Source organism: Amblyomma americanum, chromosome 3 (assembly GCF_052857255.1).
Source record: "Amblyomma americanum isolate KBUSLIRL-KWMA chromosome 3, ASM5285725v1, whole genome shotgun sequence".
In the NCBI taxonomy this organism is placed as follows: domain Eukaryota; kingdom Metazoa; phylum Arthropoda; class Arachnida; order Ixodida; family Ixodidae; genus Amblyomma; species Amblyomma americanum.
This window is the reverse complement of record NC_135499.1, coordinates 51,680,190-51,697,075: the sequence shown is the minus strand read 5'-3', so window position 1 is coordinate 51,697,075 and position 16,886 is coordinate 51,680,190. Positions and strand designations below refer to the sequence as shown.

Below are 16,886 nucleotides of genomic sequence, written 5' to 3'. Positions count from 1 at the left end.
CAGTCACCTCTATGATACAGAGAAGTTTAAAGTTTGTGTCTGATATTTTGTATTGTTTTCAATTTTCCTTTTGCGAGATGTATAAGGTTTGACCCCATGTTCTCTCTGTGCGCGTTTCATTGTGCCTCCCTGTATCACTGTGTAAAGTGCCTTCTGTGTCTTCGGCGAAGTCTAACTTAATTGTCCGTTTACCACATGGACATAAGTGTTTTGTGTACCAACGGTAGTTTTTTCTGTGTGAAAGAAACTTTTTCTCGAAGGGGGGCATATGTGAGTTGCACAAAAGATCCTCGGAGGATTTGTAAACGCGGTGCGTCGACAGTAGGTCCCCAACAGCGGAGCGCTGCGCGCGCCAGCCCAGCGCTCCGCGTCTGCACGTGCGAATGGTGTGTGCGAGGCGACGGCGACAAAGAGCGTGGCGAGCACGAGGAGCAGTGAGTAAAGTGTCAGAGAACCGAGGTGTAAAGGAAGACAACGCAACGGAGGCCGTGTCATTCAAGCGTGGAGGTGGCAGCCGCCGGATGTTGGTTCCGCGCTGCCGTGACCTCCCTTGATCACTGACGCAAGCCTACTGCGTTTCTTGCAAGCGTGGGGGTGGCAGCCGATGGACTGAGGGTGGGTGCTGCCTAAGCGCACCCCTGGATAGCCTGCTTTAAGCCTTCTGCGTTTCGAGCCGCTGTCGACGGGATCTGGATACGGTTTTCCTGCCGTTGCCAAGTTCTTCGGGCTGTTGACTGAAGACCACCGACGTCTTCCTGCACTTTTTCCGCTCCCACCACCCGGCTCCCTTCCGCCGCTTTCTTCGACGCAACGCCAGCGACGCATCCAACTACATCCACCCATGTCCACCCTGTCTGCAAGGCATCCCCGCTTAACCTGGGACGCTCACTAACTGGTGAACTCTTTCCTGTATTTCTGTAGTGTTGTACGCGTGTTGAGAGTGCGTTCCTTTTTTTCGCTTCGTATCGGCTCTTTTCCTGTAAATTATAAATACGGCTTCGTTTTGTTTTGTTTGATCTCTTTGCTCTCTTGTTCGAACCTGCACGCGATAGCGTTCCCCTTCGGAAAGTCGGGGACGCGCTACCAATTCGCGACAACCTACTGCTGAGGAAATCAGGTGACAACAGGTGGGCGGCTAAGGCTTTTAAATACTTGCACCTAGGAAACGTTGACCGACAGTGGCGGAAAAGGACTAGTAAACTGTCCAGCAAGTATTCAGAAAACTAGGACGGAGAAATAGAGAGCCTAGCGACAGGTTAAAGATGTGAACAGTAAGAACTAGATTAATTCACGATCAGGTGGACAGGTTGTGAGGATACCACAAGGTCACGTTGCCTAGATGGCGCACTTATATTGCTGGCGCAGCCTGTTGCTTCGGTCGCTTCGGCTGCGAGCCTTCAATCGGTCGACTTCATCGACGCCCGACAGTTCTTTATGACATGGGAGTGCTAACACTCTCGCTTTAAAAGAGTTTGTGAATCGTTTTCTTGGAATCGGGGTGGTGACCCAAGGATACAGGCTCAGGAGAAAAAATTCTTGAAACGTAAAAATCCACTGAGGTTTTACGATAAAAAAAGGGAGATATCTATTAACAGCATTAGGTTCGACATCTCATTCCTAGTGATTCTGGACTGGAGCATTCTTGAAAAGGACAAGGTTTGTGAGCGCAATTTCTTTAAGTTTTGTAATATATTACACTAACAATCAAAATATCCGCAGATCTCCCATCGGCAGGTTAGCATTTTTTCTTAACTTTTTTTGCTATCATCAAAAGCGTTTGCCATTGGTTATCTATAGCAGTCTTAACTGCTCCATGCGAGAGATGGAAAAGCTGAAAAAGAAAGATATCGCACACATCGGTAGAGAGTACCATTACCTTCAATATCACAGTAACACAACCTTACAATTTTTCAATAATCAAAATTTTTGTCCGAGAATGTTGGACACGGCTTTAGAGAAATGTAAAAAAAGAAAAAGATACACCGGGCAAGGTCACACTTGCAGTTCGTCCGTCCGTCTGTCCATCCATCCGTCCGTTCGTTTTTCCGTCCGACACGCCAAGCTTCAGAGCTAGTTACCTACAGCTGCTTTCACAGGGGAACTCAAGTGTGGAGGCCAGCCCCGTATAAATGGTTAGACACGCCTTTGTGGACAAGGCGCGCGCTAGTTGCAGAAAACTGCCGTGTAATGGTTGCACACGTGGATGCAAAGGGCCCACAGCAGACTATCGCGGCCATCATCCAGTCTCGGGTAGCAAACGCAAAAGCTTGGAAAAGCTAGTAATGCGTGTAAATACTGACAAAAAGGGATGTCTTATGCTAGTGAGTGCTGCTCGTTAAGCTGTTCGCCATGTGTTTAAAACTGTTTAGAATCACGAAAACAAGTACTAATCAACGGCACAAATTCACATCTGGTCTTTGTTACATGGACAGTGCCCCTAGGTTCTGTTTTGAGGTCAGTTTTGTTTTTAATTTATATTAATAACATTTCTTGAGGCATGCAATCTAACGTTAGTTTGTTTGCTGACGACTGTGTTCTCTAAACAAAAGTGTCTGGGGTACCGGGTCACACAAAGCTAATTAATGATCTGAAGCCTCATGTAACTACGACTCTCTCGTAACTACAAGAGTCCGTCAGTAGAGAACTGCTGCGTCAGGAGGTTATCAGCTGGGGATCATTCTTTTTGGTTGACATGTTTCATTCACTAAAATCACTTCCGCTGTGCAGGTGCTCCTTATTATACTGGGCAGCTGGACCAAAGTCATGAAACTCGGAATAAAAATGCATCCAAGATATAAATACACACGTTCCTGCGATGGTGTACACTGGTGCCATAGATGCCATGACAGCGAGGTAGTGCAATGAAGCAACGTTACTGTGTTCAAGCCTTGCTGCTATGGCGGTTTATGGGTACACGGGCCTCACTGCACAAAAAGGAAAGCGCCACTCCCTGATGTCGCCCTGCATTCGCGTAACTCTGGAAGATTCACTTTTTCAGTACAGCGACATCCCGTCAGATTTCGTTCCTCCTGCACCTTCCAGCTTTCATTGAATTGCTCTCACAAGAAAACCATCGTGAATGTCGGCAACAATAGCGGCAGCAAAGAGAATATCACCTCTACCGCAACGTTGGAAAGCAGAGGGCGGGAGAAAGGGATCCCATGACCCGACCGACAAGAGTAGACAGCTGCTTTTTATGCGCGGCTCGCTATCTGTCAACAAGACTTGTCTTTCTTCGCCGCCGCAGATCCGCGATTGAAACAAGTATGTCCTGAACGCACGCTTCGCTAAGTCGCTTTGCTTGGAGACAAGAAGCCCACTTTCTCTCACGTAGGAGACGCGAGGCTGTATTCATCTGCATACATATCCTGGGCACGCACCAGTGCACGTGCTGCCGTGTCTTCAAGTTCACCACAGATCCGCGCCTCGCGTATCAGGCGGAGACGTCACGTGGGTCGACAGGCGCGTGCGGGATGGCCATCGCGGGCGCCGTGGCGGCTGCGCGTTGTGTCCGCTCGGGGTTACGCTGCGACGGGCGGCGAGCGCTAGAAGCACGGAGCTCCGGGTCAGCGCCCTTCCGAGCGCGGGCGAGCGAAGCCACTGTCAAGGTCTGAATGCTCCGCTCAATGGCCGCTCGTGCCGGGAGCGCGTTCGCCATGAGCCGCTGCTGGTCGCTCACGCGAAGGCGCGTCGCGCAAGTGGATCGTCGTCCGCAGTGCCACGGCGCGTGGTCTCAGTGTGTAAGGGAAGGCGACAGATTGAGGCCGGCCCTCAGCGAACAGTGCAGGCTCGGTCTGCGGTCGCTGGGGTCTCAAATCGTCCTTCTCTTTTCTGACCACTGCTGGTAAACAATACGCTGTCTTTTGTTTGTTTCTCATTTCTCGCCTTTTTTTTTCGTCCAGTCTTGCCCTTCATCTTCAGTCTCCGACACAGAGAATCCGGGTTAGAAAGCTGCCAGTATTTTTCCCCGAACGATTAGGAGAGCGCGGTTCCCCGAAGACGCGTGGCGCTGTTGCGTTCCTATAAGAAGGACGGACGAGTCTCAGCTGCGAGCACGTGGACACTGTGGACGGTAGTGAACACGTGCCTGAGCCAGTGCGTGTCGCTCTGCATTGGATACGATCATGGGTATGTGCCTGCTCTTTTGCACTGTTATCTTTGTGGAGGAAGGTTTTGGCATCTCTGCTTTCCGAGCTCCTTATCACTGAAATCGTCGTTGTACCTATTATACGTCTAAATTTAACGCGCAATCATTGAACACCGCGAGGAAATAGTCATTCACCCAGGCGTTCAGACGCTCGATTTATCCCCACTAGCCCACGTTTCCCACTTTATAAGAATATACTGTGTCCGGCTTCGGTACAACGGAGCTGCTGTTTATGAGGGCGTCCCTCTCCCAAGACCGAAATTGCTACAATGGTCTTCGATCGAGAAGAGAGCGCGCTATGCAGAAGCCCGAAGAGATTTGTTAATTGTGTGAAGAGGTAGCTTCAGTGCTGCATGCATTAGATGGAGCAGTAATGAGAATCGTTTAGCAAACAACTCATGCGAAGAAGTATGTGCACGCAGTAATGCTGAAAGATGCAAATAATTGTACTCGAACTTTTAAAAGAAAAGGGTTTGAAAAATACCGTGCCCAACTTCTCAGGCTCGAAATTACACCGGTCAAAAAAAAAAAAAATCTTTTGGTGCTTTTACCTTGCTCAAGGGTATGAAGGTGCTACATCTGAGATGCGGATGGCTAATGATTTTCACATCCTATTTAAAATTTCGACTTCGTCAAGCCACATGTATTCCTAGATGCAAATTGCTCGCACGCATAACTTTAGACAGCGTTCCATTTGCCGAAGCTACATTTGTTACCGCTGAATTTTTTTAGTGGAACGGACACCAAAGGATACTAGTTCCTGACCTTGTATAGTTAGATACCATGTGGCTATAGGTATTAAGAAAAGATGTACCACTGACAAGTACCTAGCGCACGCAAGTAGGCACCTGCTCGGCGGGGCGACATTTTTGGCGACAATGCAAGGAAGCCAAGAAGGCTCAGACGCTCTACAATGTGACGGCTTTTCACGATTATTTTGTCTTTATTATTCATGAGATTCTTGTTTGTTAACCACACCATGCCAGTGTTCTGAGGTCATTACAGTTGCCAAAATATGAAGAAATATCCTCTCATGACCACGTCCCAGTTCCTGGGGGTTAGCAGATGGCAGCGCCGCGTATGTGCTGGCTAATAAGTATGGGCGACGCACTGCAACGTTTATTTTTCAACTTTTGGTATGCTTTTCGGAACCCTTACAAGTAGAACAGAATGCCGCAATTAGCATGCCTGTCTGCTGAGGTCCGAGGTTTAGGACAATCGGAGTGTCGATTGCTCCTACATAAGTTTTCTGAGGAGTCTGTGCACTGTTAAAATCAAAGAACTCTGGTACATGCAAACGCTGGAGGCGCAAAAGAACGCAATGGCAACAGCACCACAATTTGCGATTCTATTTTACTGCAGAAGCTGAAGGTAACAATATGAGAGAAAAATTATATAAGAACGTTCATGACACGCTCTCTTAAAATACATCTCGTTGTTTTAATAAATATGATGACATCCACTTCATCATATCTACTCAAAGAGCTTGAATCAAGTTTATCACGGCGTTTGCCATCTTGGGAGCCCTGTTGAACCTAGCACATATTGCACGCCTTCAAGAGGCAACACCGATCTTTAGCTCTTCTATAGACGGCGTTACTTGCGTTACTTTTTTTTTTACTTCTGGCTTACTCACGCTTGTGCGGCCTGCAAAAATTATCTTACTTCCCTTCGTGACGTTCTATAGATTCTTGCGGCTGAAGAGGAGCTGTTATGTAACCTACCTTTCTAGACATTCATTAAATGACCACTGCTTCAACTTTACGCAATTTGAGGCCTAAAGTAATATTGAGAGATTCTACTGATTTCTTAAAAGTGTAATTTCAGGTATTTAGTGCATTTGTACGTGTTAGGTAGACTTGCATTTTACAGCAGCCCTACCGTCACATGATGGCGACAGCACGTGAGCTTATAAGCTGCCCCTAGTGTGGTGGACAGAAAATTATAAACACGTCAAAAAGCGATGAATAGCACTATTTCAAAATTACAGAGAACAATACTCGCGGTAAGATGTAAAGGCGGATACGCTGCATAAATGTCACAGGACAAGCTGAGTGTGGTGACGTTTGATGTGGTTTATCGTCTCAACGCACCTCAGGCTATGAGTGACTCCGTTGTGGAGGGCTGCGGATAATTTCCACCATTTAGAAATCTTTTAACGTGCACTGACAACGCACAGTACACGGGCCTCAAGTATTTCGCCTTCATTGAAATGTGACCGCCACTATTACAGACACACATTATTAAATAGAGGATAGCATGCAGCCTGCTCTCCCTAATCTACTAGAAACAACTCACCCGCATGCGCTGTGGTCCTTCATTGTGTTAAATGATGAATCTCTCAGCTTCATTAAAGCTAGTTGGAGTAAGCGCCCATCCTGTGTACTTCTTTCTTTCTTTGTCCTCGTTTTTGTAGCGCTGAAAAAACTTCTTCAGGAAACCATGCTTCACCAACTAGCCCCACAACGTGTTATGTTATGCAGGGATCAAGCCCGCGCCCTTTTGGCCAACAGCCGAGCACGATATCCATTGTGCCACCGCGGCGGCTATGCTGATTATGAATGAATGAATAAGGTTATTGATTATAAGAGCAGAGAGGCCGGCTCTAAAAATTAATATCTATCCTGCTCCTCTCCGCTGAGGAGGAGGAAGAGGAGAAGAAAGAGGGTCGTGACAGGTGACATTTTCACAACCCCACCTGTCCTTCCACAAACTCAGAAGGTTGTGTGTTCGAATCATGTCCGGGTCGCCAGTTTGTGAAGGAAGCATCCCAGATACAAGCCGAATGTTTCTGTTGTCTGCAAATTTATTAAGAGGACTCGTTCGGCTAGGAAAGAGCAGAGCCGTCTGCAAGCCGAGAAGGCGCAGCGCCGAGATCTGATCGCCGTCGAATTCTGATCTGCGCGCGCTCGCCGAGCATGCTGGGGTACGTCGTCTTCTTCTGGAGTCGGGCAGAACGCTTCACGCTACAGCCCTCCCCTCTAGCGAGGAAGTCGTGAGGAATACGAGCGATATTGTCACGTGGTGGTGACGTTGAAGAACACAGGAGCAATACTGTGAAAGACAAAACTAACTTTTATTGGGCGAACCTGTGCCCACAAAAGAGGCTACACTTACAGCTCAACGGTAGCGGCGAACACGGTCGGCGATCTTCGAAAATCTGATCCGCGGGTCAAGCGCGTCGACTGTTATATAGCAGTCGTCGAATGTTCCAGACTAATCGTTGGGACCCGCGTGCTTTCCACAAAGTTCTACACCATTCGCGTCAGGTGATGAAATCAGATAACATAAGGTTCGGCTACAACAGACAGCGAATAGAAGCATCGATGACTTGCCAGAAACTTCGGATAGATGCAGGCGCGTCCCGCGCTGTGCGATAACACTTGTTAGGCTGCGAAACCTGGTCGCCCGATAAAGATAAGTACACGTGTCAATATTGTAGTGAGACACCTTCGGCTTGTGTCTGGGATGCTTTTACCACACGCACATATTCTCGGCACACCATTAGTACATGCTACACACACACTCTCGGTTATACCACAAGTCGAACAGTCCAGGAAACCTGCAGTCTGATTAAATGTAAGTACCTGCGTGTGAAAGCTGGCTCGCATGAGGGCACTTAATTCCATACGCAAGAAAACGTGCAATTACCGGATCTAGCCTTTTAAGGCGTATGTGCCGAGGAACTGGCTGGGCTCGGTATCTTGCCGACGCACTCCTCATTCCCGAAAGAAAACAAGCAGTGTGCGGTCTGTAGGAAGGCACAACTGTACGCAGGCCAATGGTGAAAGAGCTGTTTGCTTCAGCATCGGCCCTCTCATTTCCATCAAGCCCATAGTGCACAGATCAATTGAAACACTATGCGATGGCCTTTTTTGTGCGCAGGTAGAAGGAGCTCTGTGATGCCTAGCGCCAGAGATTGGTAGGCAGTTTGGCGTGGGAAACGTCCTAAAATTTGAATTTCCGGTTTCGAGTCTGTGAGTATACACTACTCTTGAAGTTGGTCTCCAAAGATGTGCCGAATCGCTTTCCGAAGGGTGCCAATTGTCATTTCCTTTCATTTACCAATTTTATTTTCATTTCTTTATGTTAAATTATGTCCTAAAACGAAACTGCGAGTCTTCTGCTGAGCGGGTGTCACCACAGCTTCCGTCGATGCCACTTATGACGCAGGTCATTCGGTGTATACGTGAATTCAGCTTTAATATTCTGCCCAGCTGTAAACGACAGCAAGTTTCTTTAAGGCGAACATCTGGTATTATGGACTTCTTTATTATGCCGGGCACATGCAGGCGTACCGAAAGCTCGGCCGTCACTGAACGGTTGCTTGACGGGATGGTATGGAAGAGCATAGCCTGATGGTTTGTCAGATCGATGGTAGCGGAGCACACTTTAAAAACTGCTGTCCAGCCGCTCATCCCGAATCGTTGACAGTAGCTGAGGGTATGCAGTAAATATTTACGAGTCAGACACCTCGGATTGTCTTTCTTTTTAGTCCTACCAATGCACCGTTTGTTATTCGCGCCTTTGTTTATTCATGTGCCCATTTTCCAAGGTTTGTATCTGTGGCTGTAACGTTTTTTCAAACTTCTTTTCCGGATACTTATTATTTGCGTTCGTTTAGATTGCGGAACTTGAATATATTCATATATCTGCCTTATGTTAACTATGGTAACGTGATACTCGTGAATGAAAGGAATTGAAGTGACTTACAGTTTGCTGCCACCAACGGAATGGCTTACGGCTAGTGTTCAGCCGTCACATGGACAGAACATTATTCAGTACGGAGGGATGTTGAGGAGGAGCTGTTTAGATATTGATGTGAGAAGCTAAGGGTGGCTCTTGCGAAGCTTATGAATGGTTAAAAAATATCTGGATGTAAGCACGTGCAATTAAACTCATAAGATTTCATCGTCACTTTTTGCCTTCGTGGACATAGCGGCTTTGGGAGCTGTGGAACACAGAGTTTGGTTGTTCTAGACATGTGCTTTGACCTATGTACCACGCGACAATCTCAGCCGCGCCTGCGCTAGAGCAGTGTAGTGGCGACTAGCGGACAGCACCGCACCACGGACGGGACAGTGAGAGAGAGAGAATAAATATTTATTGTGTAAAAGGTGACGGGAACGAATTCTGGGAGGGGTTATTAGTCCGGGACCCCAATAGCTTCCGCCGAAGCTTTTTCGATGCGACTAGTGCCTCCTGGTCATCCAGGGTGCCGTTGGCCAGCGTCACCTTCCGCTGCTCCACGCCGCGTTGGGCGGGTTTAAGTGGCACTGCGGCACGGAGTTACGCGATTTGATTGACGCCGCTTAGAGCTCCCCATAGATGCGCGATGATTGAATAACGCGAAAAATGGCCCAAATTAGTTGAGCCCCAGCGGTAAGGGTAATAGCTGTTTAGAAAGTCTCAAAACAAATATGGGTATTCCTAACGGCAAGTTACATACCTCTCATTGCTATGATTTCGCTCCGTGTATTTGCTTGTGTTGAATTTCATGCCCAGATAACTTTCAAGTTGTGCATCTGTAAGACTGCAACGCCTGCCTTGGCCTATGCCGGCAGGATGAATAAACAAATCATATGCAGTTAGTACCAGAGTCAATTTTAGGCATTTGTGCTTCTCAGTTTGCTTCTGTAGTCTCCTTTTAGATCTGTTCCACGTCCCTCCCAGTAGAGTACACTCGACGACGGTCTATCTCACCCATTTGTATCAAGATGCAACACTCCGTTTGTATCCCAAATGGCTTAAGGACGTTACCCCGGACAGGCTGACATCACTGAATGTGATAGCTGCGTCCAAGGTGGTAGTTCGAAGATCTACACCCCTAGACAAAAGTAAAAGGGGATACAGATTCACGAAAAAAAATTCCTCCGCTGCGAGGCAAAGCAGACAATGGAAAGCAAAGAAGCATCGGGGTACATCTGCGCTCCATCCACTGGACCAATTACCGGTTGGTTGGCCAAGGAGGCAACGCAGGAATATATATTATCCTCCAATCCGCATGCCGTAACATTTTTCTTTAACTGTAGAATCTAAAAAAGGCACTTTTCGTAGAGCGCTCGCAGGTGATGTTCTCAAAAAAAAAAAACTCGTTTGCATTCTTGGTTTGCTCGTGCGGACAGTTTTTTGAAAAATCCGAGAGAGCTAGTTCCTGGACCGGAGAGTCTATAGCGTGAAGAATTGATTACGGCGAGTATTTACGCACAAAACACTCATTCCTAATCCGGTGCGTTAGCGGTCTCAGGGTCAAACACGTGTATGAGAGGCGCAGGGTTCGCTCCCCTATGCGGCGGGGTACCCACAGATGATACCATGGGCACAAGCATTTCCCGGGCCTTGTGATCGAGTTCTCTCGGCTGAAACGTTTAGAAAATTGGCCTTTCACCCCACCATATGTAGAACAAGACACCTTGTGCCATGGTACTCTTCGGCCAAGTTCCCCTCGTGCCATTAACATGCATCAATCATGTCGTTATTCATCTGGTTCCTGTACGCACACCAAGGTTAGGGCCTTTCGAGCGCAGGTCGAGAAAGGGTTCGCTCTTGATAGCCGGCATGTTCGAATATGTGGCCGAAGCTGCCTCGCGCATTTTGTTTATGTCGCCGACCGAACCAAAATAAACATGAAAAATGGCGGCATAAAAGTAAAGAAATCGTATTTCTCGCAAGATGCACGAAGAGCACAGAATAAAATGAGCCAGTGTTCAATTTATCATACCATGTACGCGCCTTCTTTGTTTTTGCTTACTGCTGGTAAATAACTAGCTGACTTTAGAATAAGTCAGTCTTCCTTTCGGCACCGTTTTGTGCAGCAGAAGCACAATTGAGTGCAAGCTCCAAAGGAGCCAGGGGCGGCGTGCTGGCTCACGGCTTGGTTTCGAAAAGCGGGCTTTTCTGGCTTCATAAAGAGCGAAGAAACCTATGAGTTAAAGAATAATGGGCAGGTAGGATACGGCATTTAAGTTGGGTAGAACCGCGAAATTGTTTTTTGTTTTGTTTTCAATGTTTAGCCTGCCCTCTGCCCTTAAAGGGAAACTGAAGAGGATTTAGAACTCGACGACCTCGGAGGGCTCGAATTTGCGTGACTTGCAGGCCGTAACATGCTGCTATTTGAGATGGCGACGTATTCACCGAATAAAGCCGAGGCGGAATTCAGGCCTCACCCAGAGCACAGGGCCAGCTAAAAGGCGCATGATGACGTTATCTACGGTAGGGCACATTTTTAACTGAGAAACGCTTTCTTTTGGGGAAGAAAACGAAAGTGACTTAAGGCAATGCCAGCGAAGCGTTCTTTGGCAGAATCCAATAGCGCACAGTAGAGTGGGCGAAAAAGCAAAGGAAATTTAGAATATAAACGTTATCGACGTCATCACAGAGCTGCTGTGCACTTCGGATCTTAATATTTAATTCACGATTACGGGATCATTTTAAATGTGAGCCCCCTAAAACTTATCATGCATTACCTAGAGGCTTCATACATTCCAATCCTTGGATATCGAGGAATTTAAAACAGTTAAGATGCAACGAAAAAGCACTTAACGCACCAGTTAGAAAATACCAATGCCGAAAGGTCAATCTGCTAGCGGCAGAAGCAGTTGGCAGCGGCTGGTTAATAACGCTACCAAACAGGTCGAAATTAAATTCGCTTGTAAGACATGTACACTTGCTTCCTTGCACTTGGTTTACCACAAATGCAAAGATTTCCTGCTCAGTCTCTGCGGTTTATACCAGGCGTTTTCTTCATTGTTGCCACAGCGGAGCAAACAATGAGGCATGCATTGTCCGTTGAGATGATTATTGTTTTCAACACTTTTCAAACTGACACGTTTATTGCGCTAATGAAAAGCGGCTCATATCGATGCACGAGCAGCGCTGACTTCTCTATTTGCACTATGCGAAATTCAGCGTGCCTCTATAAACATTCGAGGTCGTCAGCGGTAATCTAATTTCCTATACCAACCTATAACATGTATTTTCAAGACATAATCTTATTCTTGTTTGCCAATGCAGGAAGATGCGGCCTTCTGCGAGCCTACATGCTGTGGCTCGTCCTGGTTAGCGCAGTTATTGCGGCCTCACGAGTCCACGCCACGTCCACGCCCCCTCCCAAGTGGCCACACCAAGAGCCGTCCCGAAGGCCACACCAGACCGATGGCTCGGGCAGGCCGCGGACAGCTGGGACTTCCGGCTTCTCCACAGCCAGCAGCGCTCACACACCTGCGGCGTCCTCTTCATCTCGAGGCTATAAAAGTCACGGTTACTACGACCTCTACCAGGGATACGACAAGGTGGGCGCGCCTTACCAGTGGTATTATGTTCCCTCCACATGCATTTTATTTCTGGTGAATTTCCGCTTCAAACGACATATCATCTAAGGAGAGTACTTACAGAAGATTACAAAGGTCGTAGGAATACTGTTATGAGCTCGCTCAAAGCACCTGTTACTGAACGTTGAGCATCGATTACGCGGGTGTTCACATTCCTAGTCTCTTCTATGTTTGTGATATGCAAAATTCACTGTGAAATAAAGAAGTGTGTCTCCCACCGCGTTTCTTTCATGGCGGATTTCGCAGCTACCGTAAATCGCCGATTGCAACTGCAATGTGCTGAAAGCAACACTCAGAAAAAGAAAAAGTATAATGCTTAGACTGCAAGTCCGAATGTGTTTTAAATGCGAGTAGTGAAGGAAAAAAATTGTTCTGATAATTTCGCCGCGGTGGCTCAATTGTTTGGGTGCTCAGCTAATGAGCCGGAAATCCGGGGTTTGAACCCGGCCGCGGCGGCAGCGTTTGGATGGAGGCGAAACGGAAAGTGCGCCTGTGCGCTGTCATTGCAGGTTAAAGATCCCCAGGTGGTCGAAATTATTCCGGATCCCTTTACTACGACACCGTTTTCACTCCCACCTTCCTACTTTCCTTACGGCGCGGCTCGGGTGTCCACCGAGATCAGGTACACCAGTAGAGAATTACTTACTGCATCATTTCGTTTCCTCAGAAACCAACTTTGAAGCAAAAGGCAGAAAAAAACAAACGGCGGACAAGAACTTGGTGTTATTAGGTTGCTCCACGAGAGAACAGCGCCCGGCTTTTCTCGTAGACCTAATGGACCGTGAAACTACAGGAAAACGGAGAGAAACATATGCTGACTACTAACAGAAAGCACTACATCGTTTCGGCTCCCATTTGCGGGACTTAATTTATTTTTTTATTATTTATTTTACAATACTGCCGCTCTCAGAAGAGAGCCTAGCAGAATGGCATGAACAATGTTTTCTTGTACGCGTACAAGTACACGTGTGAGTGACACAAATCACGGAGAAACGACATAATTCATCAAAATACAAGCGACAAGGAAATAGAAAATGGAATCGGGAACAAACATTAGAATATCTTTTGTGATTAACTCTAACTGTGAAACAAACCCGGATAATGAATTTGTCGTTGTTAATGATGAGCTAAGTTCATTCCATTCTCTGATCACGCGAGGAAAAAATGAGTACCTGAATGTGTGGTTAGAGAAAGAATACTCAGTTAGCGTATGCTCGTGTTGATGCCGTGTTTTTCTAGCTTGCGAATATGAAATGTACTGGGTGGTATCCATTTTATGCCACGATGCAGAATTTGAAAAAGGAGTGAGTAGCGGACTGGCGGTAGACGTGAGTTAGAGAAATAGAAAAAAAACTTTTTCCCAAAGGTAATGCGTCAATCGAGGTTTATGCACTTAAGAAGCAGCTGGTACCGATTGGTTGTCGTCGTAGGGATCAAAATAATTACTAAGGAGAAGCAACAGCATGCGGCGCAGATTTGAGACTAAGTGCGTATACTGAAACACTGAAAATTCAAAAATGCTTTTTCTCCTTCCGCCTGTCTCCCCTTTCCTAGTGTATCACCTTTGTTTTTTCTTTCAACGAACTTCGTTGCAGGTGGATGCCTTTTGCTTGTTCTTCTCCCTTCTCTTCAACGATCTTAAGCGTCCGACAAAAATAACGCTGAAGCAGACTTAAATATTAGGGCGTTCATTGACAGCTATCTTTTCCTTAGTTTCAGTGAAATGAAACAAGCCTGTTATCATGGCTGCTGTACACACAAAGACCGAAACGCATGTCTGTTTCTTTGTGGGTAGCCGTTTGTCTTGTGTATTAGGAAAGTTTTACTGGAAAGCCGAAATATATAATGCAGTGCTATGAATGGGTTGTTTATTTATTCAAAATAATGAGGTGAGCTACAGAACACAAGGATACAAACGAGGGAGCTGTGGCCAGCAGTGATCCTATCATGACTGAAGTCTTACAGTAGGAGATAGCAAGATATCAGTATTTAACGCGGCTCGAAGGTGGTCACACATGTGAATGCCATCAGCAGCATTAGCATTGCGTGAGAGAGGGCGAATAGCAGCTGTTAGTTTTTCTACCGGTCGAATTTCAGGCAAGGCATGTATTTCCGCGTGAGAAGGTCAGCGAGTTTTGAGCGCTGCCTTAAGTCTGCTGCATCTTGTCCTTTATTGACCAGTGTACTACGTCCTTGTTTACAGGGCTTCTCGGACATTATCTACTGGGTGCCTCTGGTCATAATCTTCGGCGCCGGCATCATTTTCCTGCCCGTGTTGGGAGCGCTGTTTGCCACTCTGGCCGCCGGAACGGCGGGCGCTGCCGTCAGCACCACCGTGGCAGGGCGCCGGAGGCGTCGGCGAGAACTTCCTACCCTGGAGGCTGCACTTAGCGCACTCAGTGCTCTCGAGAAGGCTGTGGAGAAATTTCGAAGCCTGGGAAAGACCACCTAGCCTGGTGACTCAGGATGAAAGTCACAGTGGACCTGACACCAAGACTTGACTTCCCGGTTGTGGTTACCATGCAGACGTACAATACGGACAATTCTCGTACACGCGCGCATTCTGCACATCTTTCTGCCATGACATTCAGGACACTTAATTGCGAAATTAGAGAACAGTTGGTGTATTTCCTTTTGTGCTCTTTCCATGACATTTCATAGATGTATGCGCGTCTAGTTAGCCAGAAACACGCAAATCCAGCACCAGCGCCAGATGTGGCCGAAAGTTATCTCGAATAGTGAACCTTGCTGCCCACAGATAGTGACACTATAAATCGGTGCACATTTTGGGCATACAAGGAGTTCCACTTTCGTTTACGGGGTGCCTCAGGCACTTTCGGAGCTTATGCGTCAGAGCTACTCGAGTACAACGAGCGGGCGGCGCGTGGTACTGTACGGAAGTTAACAACGCTTGTTTTACGCCGTTGCCCATGTGTGCATGTCTTCAAAGCGACAGTCGCTGTCCATGTCAACTGCTTGGCTGCTGTCATAAGCTGCTAAACAGCACCGGATTGTTCTCGTGACCATATTTTTTTTCTTTTTCAGACTATTGAGAACTTCTCTTTGTCTCTCAAGAAAGCCTGTACAAACTAGACACGGGCGGCGAAAAGGCAAAGACGCACACAAACACATACGAACCATCTGCGTCTTTGCCTCTAAGCCGTTTACATCTCATTTGCGCAGGTCTTTCTTATAAACCATAATGAACCATTCTGACAAGTTCTAGTGACGCATCTCAAAACCTTTAGTTATGGTGCCTATTCGCAAACTTTGTCAATATTCCCTTGACCCTGTCCTCTTTGACATGCACCACGAACTTCAAACGGCCTAAAAACAGGCACGCCTTCGGCGTCTTCGCAAACAGTATGAACAGGACACCACAACCATGAATGCCTGGCTGATACTCTTGCTCGTGATTATACTCACCGAGCGGGGCCTCCTTGCCCCGAGCTCTAGCCCTGCCCACCCACTACGCCACATGCTTAGAAATCTTGCGTCCCAATAGGCTCTTATGCCCCACCTAAAAATTGGCAGTGGTTTAGCTCTGGTTAAACCTGGAGTGACGCGATAGCTACAGCTGGCTGATTAGAGCTTGGTCACGTGACGAACCATGTGATTAGCCACGTGAGAGCGTGGCGGCGCAGCTACAGGGTGGCGCCGCCACGCTGAAGGCTCGAAATGCTACCGTAATGTAGCTATCGCTCCACAGGCCCACAGCCTCCATCACCTTCTCCCAAGACTATGCGTAGATGCATGTCGACGTGTGGGGACACTTCTATATTTTCACCCATTACACATGGACATGTCCACACAAACCCTACCAACTCAAGGCGCCTGGTGCGGCCTTGGGACAGTGGAAAGTCAAGCTGGTCAGCGTCTCCCTGGTGCAAAAGAAGGCGCTGCTCATCACCAAGAAATCACCAGAACCCACTGGGACCTATACTAAGAAACCCCCCCCCCCCCTGCAGCAGCTCTGCCATCACTTCTGCCAATAAATTTTTACTCATTCATTCATTCCCGCACACTTTTCTCGGCTGAAGCTCTACCACACAAGTTGGCTATTTTTTTTATTGTTTAGGTTGATTTTTATTGAGGCTTCACGCAACCCTCTAGCAGTTTGTAATCTTAAACGCCCGCCATCTATGAGTTTATAATAAAATTGTTTGTAAAGAGTACTTGTGAATCTCGCACTGAGCTCTGCCGGAATAATTTTAAACGCACATGAGCGCATAAACTAACTCTTATAGTGACTATGACACGTACTGCACGACTTGTGAATCGTAAGAAACAAAATAAAATGCGTGGTATGTATAGATGCCCACAGTTTTTGCTGGCGTTTCAGCAGTCACTAATGTGATTTTCCAACTTAAAAATTAGATTGGCATTTTCTCCATTCTAGCTCCTATAAA

General features: G+C 47.1%; 2 protein-coding genes across 3 annotated transcripts in view; one reads left to right on the top strand and one right to left on the bottom strand.

Annotated features, from left to right (window-relative positions):
• The first annotated feature begins 598 nt into the window (after window positions 1–598).
• LOC144124588 (uncharacterized) lies at window positions 599–15,403 on the top strand. Of its 2 annotated transcripts, none has more exons than XM_077657369.1 (3): window positions 599–895; window positions 12,161–12,438; window positions 14,681–15,403. In XM_077657369.1, the coding sequence occupies exons 2-3, from the start codon at window positions 12,187–12,189 to the stop codon at window positions 14,927–14,929; spliced, it is 501 nt and encodes a 166-aa protein (XP_077513495.1). In that variant the 5' UTR covers window positions 599–895; window positions 12,161–12,186; the 3' UTR covers window positions 14,930–15,403. The 2 variants fall into 2 exon arrangements, with proteins under 2 accessions (XP_077513495.1, XP_077513494.1); XM_077657368.1 differs by lacking the exon at window positions 599–895 and adding an exon at window positions 3,918–4,128.
• The window catches only part of LOC144124587 (uncharacterized), a 101,496-nt gene continuing 96,913 nt past the window's right edge, over window positions 12,304–16,886 (bottom strand). The window contains exon 14 of the mRNA XM_077657367.1: window positions 12,304–12,392. Coding sequence (XP_077513493.1) covers window positions 12,360–12,392 — 33 coding nt within the window. The 3' untranslated portion in view covers window positions 12,304–12,359. The remainder of the gene's footprint in view (window positions 12,393–16,886) is intronic.